A 9266-nucleotide genomic window follows, 5' to 3' on the forward strand; every position below is an offset into this window, starting at 1 on the left:
GTTATCACGGCGGACGTCATCAGAACAGTATAAGCGGCGAAATGTTAGGCACGGGTTCAAATATGGGGACACACTCAGTGCTCACCTTGGTAGCAAAGGTAACATTTAGATAAATATAAAATATATATATATATATATGTATCCATCTATCCATCTTCTTTACCGCTTATCCCTCACTTGGGTCGCGGGCTGCGGGCTGCTGGAGCCTATCCCAGCCATCTTCAAGCGGGAGTCGGGGTACACCCTGAACCGGTCGCCAGCCAATCGCAGGGCACATAGAAACAAACAACCATTCGCACTCCATATTCACACCTCCGGGCAATTCAGAGTCTTCAATCAACCTACCATGCATGTTTTTGGGATGTGGGAGGAAACTGGAGTGCCCCGAGAAACCCCACGCAGGCACGGGGAGAAAATGCAAACTCCACACAGGTGGGGCCGGGATTTGAACCCCGGTCCCCAGAACTGTGAGGCAGATGTGCTAACCAGTCGCCCACAGTGGCTAATATATATATTAGGGGCAGAACTCGATAAAACAAATCTAATCTAATTAATTAGAGGCTTTGTAACTAATTAATCTCAATTAATTGCATTTTAATCGGATAACTATATTTGTCCTGTTAATTTAAATGGATTTTAGTGGACGTCTGAATAACATAATTTACGCAGCCATTAATGCTGGAAGGTACATACAGGTTTAGGAGCCACATATGCTGCCATCCAAGCAAGATCTTTTTCAGGGTCGTCCCTGCTTTTTTCAGCAAGACAATGCCAAGCCACAATCTGAATGTGTTACAACAGCATGGCTTCGTAGTGGAAGAGTGTGAGTACTAGACAGGCCTGCCTGCAGTCCAGACCTGTCTCCCATATATTTATTTATTTATCCTTTATTTATCCAGGTAAGGGAATTAAGAACAGATTCTCATTTGCAATGCCCAGCTGGCTGCAGAGAGCAGAGAAAAACAAAGCAAAATAAAAGCAAATAATCTAATGGTAGGATGTTGATTGTGTCATGTCATAGCATTATGATGGTTGTTTTTATTTAAAAAAACAACAACATTTTTATGGTAGGCAACTGGGCGTTGTCTTGGCTTTATCAGCCTATTCAACTTTGTGGTTTTCATAGATGATCGACATTAAAAGATGTGACTGAAATAATTAATGTATATCCGTATATATATATATATATATTTTACATTCTTTTTATAATTGTGACGCAAAGCAGTTCCATACCACTTGCCAGCCTGTGTGACTAGTGTACCTAATGATGTGTCTGGTGAGTGTACTCCAAGCTTCTTGCTTCTGGGTCAACCTTTACAGTTTTCTTATCTGGAAATGGTTCACTGGGACGGTGTTAGACTAAATATTTAAAGGCTAAATATTTAAAGATCACCATGTTTTGGCACAGTTCACTGGCCTGAACTTTGAGTCGTCATGCTAGCAGTAGTTAGTCGGTTGTGTTGCAGAACAAAGAATGAGAATTTAATGGAAAGTGTAACATTTGAAATAGTAAAAAGAGAAATTTTAACAAAATACTAAGAGAATAAAGCCTAATTACAAGAAAAAAAATCTACCTAACTGTCATAGCATTACAAAACTTGAGAGTTGAAAAATTGCGAGAATAAAATACATTTTACAAGCACATTGCAAAAACAAGTCACTTTTATGACAATTTTACAAGCATTTGTAATATTACGTGCATAAAATCTTAATTTTACAAGAATTCTTTTCTATAAATGTTATATTTTTATGATAAAGTAAAAAAAATAATAATTGTATGAGAGAAAAGAGTGGAAAATGACAAGAAAATCAGATTTTTTCGAGTAAAAATATTTACAATTTTATGATAATAAAATGTACATTCTAAGAGAAAAGTTGAAAAACCTCCAAAATAAAACTTAGTAGTAGTAGTCATATTTCACGGAAAAAGAAGAATAAGTTTGTAATATAAGAGAATTATGTTGTAATTTTATATAATGGTCAGAAAAAAAGCTAATTTTATGAATAAAGTCGTAATATTTTTAGACGAAAATCGGCATTTATACATGCATGTTCTCCCTGTGCCTGCGTGGGTTTTCTCGGGGCACTCCGGTTTCCTCCCACATCTCAAAAACATGCATAGTTGGTTGATTGACGACTCTAAATTGCCCCTAGGTCTGAATGTGAGTGCGAATGGTTGTTTGTTTATATATGCCCTGCGATTGGCTGGCAACCAGTTCAGGGTGTACCCCGCCTCCTGCCCAATGATAGCTGGGATAGGCTCTCGTACTCCCGCAACCGTTGTTAGGATGAGCGGCTCAGAAAATGGATGGATGGATATTATGACAATACGCCACCGTAAAATACATATTGGAGTGAGACATTAGTTTAATTTACACTTTATAATCACATTTCCCGGTTTTAAATTAAACATGGAGATGTAGTGCAGGCACCTCTTCCCTCCAGTAAAAGACATCAACATTTTCCCCAGCCCTGATAGAAACCACTCTGTTCTTTTCCCCAGTATAATGACATGAGTTTTGATCAAGATGCAGGTTTTTGTTGTTGTTCATCAATGAGCTAGAGGTTAAAATTCAAAGGCCGGGGTGTCATGAACCGCTTGACCATCTCGTCCGTGACTTGCTTGCGTCGCTCTTGATGCTCGGCGATGATTGGCTGCAGGGTTTCGATCAACATTTTCTTCAGTTCTCCGGTCAGAAGGGCGCCACTTGTGTAGTCCTAGACACAACGCGTGTAGTAAGTCCAAGGACGGACACAGAAAATGGAGTTCAAACTTTTTGGTCATCAATGTGTGTTGTGTTCAAACTCACCTGTCTGATCTTCTCCAGCTTATGATCATCTTCCAAGAAGAAGGTCAAGTACATGAAGGAGACGTCCACGTCTACGTTACCGCCGTACTTCCGGTGCTCCTCTACAGTGTCTTTCCCCCCCGAAAATGCATACTTGTTGATCTGTGAGCAACCACAATCGAAAGTTATATGATAGTTACTATATATACAGTGTTTATAGCAGTTCGGCATTTGCAAATTTCCCTTTTCACAAATTTTCAGGCGAACCTACCCTCGTTTATTTGCTGAAAAACTCACCTACAGTATTTGCTGTTTTGTGCTCAGGGCAAACCTATGTCTAATACAAAAATACTGCTTTGGTGTCATCTTGCTGCCAAGCAAGGTTGAACTGATAGGAGCAGCTTCATTTAGTCGAGCCATAGCTTAATTTAATAGAAAAAAAAGTTTTTCGACCATCTATAGCCAGTCAGGTATATGCGCAACCTACTTCTGCATTTGGCAAAACAGGTCTAAGCACTTCCTCTCGGTTTGGGTGAATGGCAAAGCGGGCCACGACAAGCCAACTGTAGGAACGGACTTTAAACAGCTACAATGTCTTTTTTTTTCCTTTTTTTTTTTCCCCAAACACAAGATGACACCACATTTGATGTTTAGGCTTCATTCATGTTTACATATATCGTATCTGTATAAATAAATGATGCATGTATTTAACTTTGCCCTAAGACAGCAGCCATAAAGATTTTATTTTATTTTTTTTAGCAACTTTGGGTTCAAATTATTTTGTCATCGATCCTAGTTATGCTCGTGAGTGTAGCATACACAGGAAGTCGCAGTCAGCTATCCTGTGTTCTGTGTTTGTCACGTGACGTTCCATTAGCGGACTACAAATCTTTTTGGGTAGGCATCAATAACTTGCACGCCCAGTCCCTATCCCCGCAAACATGGTCAAATGGGCTTTCAAATGTACAGTGCTTTTCTAACTCAATGTACGTTAACACTGCGACGCACTATCAGGAGCAACTGGAAGTTTAGTATCTCGCTCAAGGGCACTTCGACATGGTCACAAGGACTAAGGATTTGAACTATACCCTTTGAATTCCAAATTGCACGAACTCATTTGGTGGCTGCAACTTCAAATGACTAGAGTAACTGAAGTCATACCTTGTTCTTGATCTGTTTGGCCGTGTCGGTGAGAAAGATGGAAGAATTAGCGTCACTGGCGCTCATCTTGGTCTGCGCCCCCTGCAGGGCGGGGAAGAAAGTGGAGTGCAACAGCGCCGGCTTGGGGTAGCCGATCCTCGGGGCCACGTCGCGGGTCATTCGGAAGTAGGGGTCCTGCGCAGGCGAGGGGTTTCGCGTGAAAAAATTTCATCGTCATAGAAGTAGAGTGTTGCCTTAAGATACAAGATTAATTTGTTCTGTGAACACACTCATAAGTCAAACCACTCACATCGCAAATGATCTTTCCCCATTCAAAGGAATGAAAATGCCAAAAATCCATTCCAGCCTCCGAAAAGAATTTGTAAGAAAAAGAGCACTCTATCGTATTGCATTTTGTAAATCATACATGATTTACATAATCGAAAAAGACAAAGAAACATTTTTTGCTTCAATTCTTAGGACATTGTGCTGCTCCTTCTGGTGTGCACCTAGGAGCATTACGATAAAGATATATGGTTAGACGGTCACAATTGCTCAGTAAGCTGCAGTGAAATTAATTATTTTCAGAGGATAAAGAAATTATGCCTGTATTCTTATTTTATCAGTCTATATGTGTTGCTCCACTGTTAGTGTTTATCTGTTGCTAAAGGGTTATAAAACCATGACAAATGCTATTCGTTAGTGCTTGTTTGTTGTTTTGCATTGTTTGCTAGCATTAAGCTACCTGACTTTCTGAAGCAAAGCTAAGTGGTTGTTTTGAATGTGTACTTGTCTTTGTTTTATGTTTAGTTTGACAGTAAACATCAACTGGGAGTGTCGTTAAAAAACTTGAAGCCTCTTTTTAAAATTATTTTTCACTATTTGCTAAAGCGCTGCTTATTGTGAAGTGTGTTGAGTTTACCGCCACCGCAGGTCAAAGCAAAAAAATTGTCCGACTGACAGCTTAGCTCGTATATCCAACAACTCCTATGTCGGGTCACTTATATCTCAAGGCACCACTGTATTTGTTGAATGTTGCTGTAAACGCTGACCTGGTCTATGGCACAGGGAATGAGACACTGAACGTCCTTTTTGTCTCCGAAGATGTGTGGGAAAGAGTTACTGAAGGAAGGGGCCGCCTGGATGGCTGGGAAGCTGATCTTTCCTGGATAGAGAAGATGTAGACGGGCATGATGATGTAAACATTTAGACAGTATTACTAAAAACTAAGGACAGACATAGTAATCAATTAATTGGTTGTTCAGGATTCTCTGCATTTTATTGACTAATCGCATCTTGAAACAATTGAGGCAACAACTAGTTTGCCGTCTTCTGCGGAGTACACACATACTTATTAAACCTAATTTGAGTATTTCTCCTCTCTTTTGATCATAGTCAGCCAAGGACTCATGATGGTACCACTGTAATTGTTTTTGTTTATTTGTTTGTTCTAGTTCCATTACCGATGCAGTCGCTGTCTGTAAAGCCGAAGATGCCTTTGACTTGGTTGAACGTCACATGCTTTTGGATCTTCACCACATTCCTGTAGAACTGCGGTGACGCACTGGGGGTACAAGAAAAAACACAACAGTGAAGGAAATCATGTGGCTTAGACATGCCGAGACAAGATGGTTGCCGTTCAATCAGTACCAACCCCGTGTAGTCGAGGTCGGAGAAGATGAAGGTCTTGTTGACGTCGAAACCGCACGCGATGATGTCCTTGGCGTTCTCCACGGCGAACTGGTGGCACTGCTCCAGTGTCAGGTCCTTCCACAGGTACTTCTCGTCGTCTGTCAGCTGGACCACCAGGGGGATGTCAAACACATCCTGCAGCCATCTGCAAAACGGATGTCACCACTTATTCAATCTTCAAATTGCATTGGTACTTTGTGAATAGATTGCCCCAATTTACAAGTCTTTCGACTTATGACCCCTTCCTTGATCAATTTTTTTACTTTGTGCTGCGAGCCAAAATTTTAGATAGTCTAGCCTCAGATATGCCGCCGCTCGAGTGAAGTAAAAACAATTGGTTTGCAGCAGAGTTCTGTTAGCGACAGTGGTGTCTATTATCTACTATCAGAGCCCATAGCATTGAATTTAGTGACCGAGTGCTATTTGCGGTAATGTTGGCAGCTAGCAATCTGGCGAAAGTACTTGCACATGTGGCGGCGACTCCTTCCAGCCTTGGATAAGTCTGTCAAGTCGTTGAGATGTATAGCGAGGGTCAACCGGGAGGAGTTTGGTTGCTTGGCTAGCTGCTAGCCCCTCCAGTCACTAACCACGAGCAGGTTGGGAGCCAGATTCCGTAAAAACGTAGAGGAGCAATCCAAGGAGTGAATTCTTGACTGATACGCTTTAAACGGTAACTAAATGGAAACTGTGTTACAGTGGAAAGTAACCGAATACTGTGACACACCCACTGTTGTTGTTGTGACTTTCGGCTTGTCCCGACGTACAGTAATTACACTTTATGAAACCAGTTTCGTTCTTTACATTCCCTTTTATTGTGTTTTAGAGAATAAAGTGCTACTTTCTTTATTAAAAATGTAACAACAAATGTGTTTTTGGGGGGCTGGAATGGATTAATGGCATTTCATTAGAGCAAATTATGATTATGATGGAAATATTACATTTACATGATTTCCTATGAGAAAAAAATTGGAATGGATTGTCATCGACATGGGAGGTTCAACTGCAGACATATTCTTTTTATCCCCCCAAGTTTCCAAGGAGATTTGGAACTCGTTCTTTGCTGAATTGAATGTGCTGCTCAACTCACTTGGTGAAGATAAAGGGGATGAGGTGGCCAACATGCATGGCCTGTGACGAGGGACCTCTGCCAGTGTACAGAAAGAAGGACTTGTGTTTCTCATACGTGTCCAGCACTTGATGCATGTCTCTGCAAATATAGCACAACTTCTCTTTTAATTTCCCTTCAAGGGCTGAACCAAGTCTATCTATTTAGGCTAAACAGGCAACGTGTGTCAAAGGCCGACTGACCTGTGTGAGAAGAAGATTCCGCGACGAAGAAAGTGGTGAGGTTTCTGCCCTGTCACTTTCTCTATTCTGTCCACCAGCTCTTGGTCGATTTTACTGCTGCCAAAGCGCACTAAACGAAAGAAGACAGCATAGTGGGAATAATCATCTACAGTCAGTTGTACACCCAGGTCACTTAAGACCACACACTGTAAAATTACATCATGTTCTGAGAATAAAGTCGTAATATTGCATGAAAAGTCGTAATATTAGGAGATAAGAAAGACTGTACATTATAAGAGATTAAAAGTCAAAATATCGTATGCTGAAGTGTGATTTGACAAGATCCTCAATAGTCGCCACAAATGTTTATTCTAATACAATGACGGCTTTATTCTTGGAAAATTAAAGCTTTTTTTCTTGTAACATTACAACTTTTTCCCTCACAATGTAACAACTGTATTCTTGTAAAATTATGCCGTTTTCCTTATAATATTACAACTTTATTATTGTTATATTACATCTTCAAATTCCAACCTTTTCTCACAATGTGACTTTTCTTGTAAAGTAACCACTTTTTCTCATAATACTATAACTTCATTCTTGAAACAAAATTAGGTTTCTTGCAGTAGTACATTTATTTTTGTATATTCGGACTTTTTTCCCCATAAAAATTGACGTTCTACTCCTTATGGGTTTTTCTCATATTTGGAGTTCATTCTTTTTAAAATTACTACTTTCTTAAAGAATATTACAGCTTTGGTCTTTGAAAATTACAAAAAAATGTGTATTTTGTAATATAAACGTTTTTTTCCATAAAATTAAATTTTCTCTATTCTATTGTCAGAACTATATGAAATTTTTTTTCTATTTGCTTTTCTTTTTAGTGTGGCCCTAATACCTGTTTGTACCATCCAATCACCGCTTTTTATTTATTTCCCCCAACAAGTGAAGCAAATTTGATCTCACCAATGAGTTTGTCATAATCAACACCCTTTGCGTTGTTTGTGGAGACACTCCAGGGGTTAACTTCATCATCACCATTGTTGCCATCTGCTGCGAGGCCATTTTCTGAGGTAAGTGAATTTTCGGATGGCGGACATCCCACTTTGTAGTCCTGACCCGTCGCCTGTTTGTAGTCCACTTTCAATTTGAGCAATAACTGGACCGCGGCATCAATTTCAGCCTTGAGAAACACAACAATATTTACACCAGTAATGACATAAATGGAAACAGCATTGTATTTAAAGTATACATTACGTACAGTTTGTTACTTAGTGTATTTAATGCATGTATATGATCTCATCTTAAAACATTTGCTGCTTGAATGACCAAGTTATTTCATGGATGAGCTGAAGCCTATCCCAGCTGACTTTGGCTGAGAGGTGGGGTACACTTTGAACTGATCACCAGTAAATTGCATGACAACCATACACACTCACATTTACACACCTAAGAACATTTTAAGAGTCTTGAATTAACATAACATGCATGTATTTGGAATGTAGGAGGAAGCCGGAGTACCCGCAGAAATCAAATCAAGGCAAGTGTGCAGAGACCAAGCAAGCTGAGATTCGTACCTGTAACCCCAGAACTAAAAGGCAGCGCCACCACCGTCCTTCCCATGTTATCAGCAATCATTTATAATTATGACGCAACAGATTTATACACTCACTGATAAAGGCTTTCTGTGTTATATTTGTGCTTATGGGCACCTACCTTCTCAGCTTTAGCTGTTTTTAAGCTCCTCACATTGTCCCCCTGTGCTGTCAGTTTCTCATAGAGCTCCATTGGACTCCTCGCCGCATCCCCTTGACAGTCTGTCATCTTCACACTGGTCAAAACACGGAGAGATCATAACGTAAACAGCGACTACAATCATGTATTTCAAATAACCGATGAGTATTTTATGTGGTAGGCTGGTAGCAGTGTAACACTGGCCAAAAGGAGACTCCCATGCGAGTTATCAGCCTCGATTTGGCTCGCTATTATGTAGATAAGAGTTCCTATCATTATATAACGTGTCAATTAAAAATTGAGAAATTGTTACTCAAACATGTAAGTCAATGTATTTTTTTCCGTGCACATACCGTGTAATAGCACAGCTGGTAGCTCACTCATTGAACTTGCATCAGCATAGGAGCGACTTGGTGCTCGGATGAAATTCTTCCCGAGAAAAATGTAGTCGCTTAATGTGTCTGCTTGTCAATTCATGAGAGTATTTGTCTTTTGGATAACACATTTGAAAATACATAGTTTTGCAATGATAACAATGTGGATTGAGTGATTTATATGTGATTTAATATAAAAATAAAACCTCACATTTGGGGTTGCATTAATAATGGGGACATATGTACACCA

General features: G+C 39.8%; 1 protein-coding gene across 1 annotated transcript; it reads right to left on the reverse strand.

The window, feature by feature from the left end:
- Positions 1-1787: 1787 nt before the first annotated feature.
- LOC133412616 (tryptophan--tRNA ligase, cytoplasmic) lies at positions 1788-9089 on the reverse strand. The gene is made up of 11 exons (XM_061696074.1): positions 8996-9089; positions 8625-8739; positions 7875-8091; positions 6930-7038; positions 6709-6828; positions 5584-5766; positions 5393-5493; positions 4982-5094; positions 3951-4124; positions 2811-2951; positions 1788-2718 (listed from the first exon to the last, which is right to left on the reverse strand). The coding sequence occupies exons 2-11, from the start codon at positions 8730-8732 to the stop codon at positions 2560-2562; spliced, it is 1425 nt and encodes a 474-aa protein (XP_061552058.1). The 5' UTR covers positions 8733-8739; positions 8996-9089; the 3' UTR covers positions 1788-2559.
- Between the last annotated feature and the right edge of the window lie 177 nt (positions 9090-9266).

Source organism: Phycodurus eques, chromosome 14 (genome assembly GCF_024500275.1).
Source record: "Phycodurus eques isolate BA_2022a chromosome 14, UOR_Pequ_1.1, whole genome shotgun sequence".
Taxonomy (NCBI): domain Eukaryota; kingdom Metazoa; phylum Chordata; class Actinopteri; order Syngnathiformes; family Syngnathidae; genus Phycodurus; species Phycodurus eques.

What these genes read in the sequence shown, in the direction of transcription:
- LOC133412616 (XM_061696074.1), bottom strand. Translation starts at nt 8,732, where the DNA reads ATGACAGACTGTCAAGGGGATGCGGCGAGGAGTCCAATGGAGCTCTAT. An exon ending in AAACAGCTAAAGCTGAGAAG is followed by an intron (nt 8,092 to 8,624) that starts GTAGGTGCCCAT and finishes GTGTTTCTCAAG; the next exon opens with GCTGAAATTGATGCCGCGGT. An exon ending in GGAATCTTCTTCTCACACAG is followed by an intron (nt 6,829 to 6,929) that starts GTCAGTCGGCCT and finishes CTATATTTGCAG; the next exon opens with AGACATGCATCAAGTGCTGG.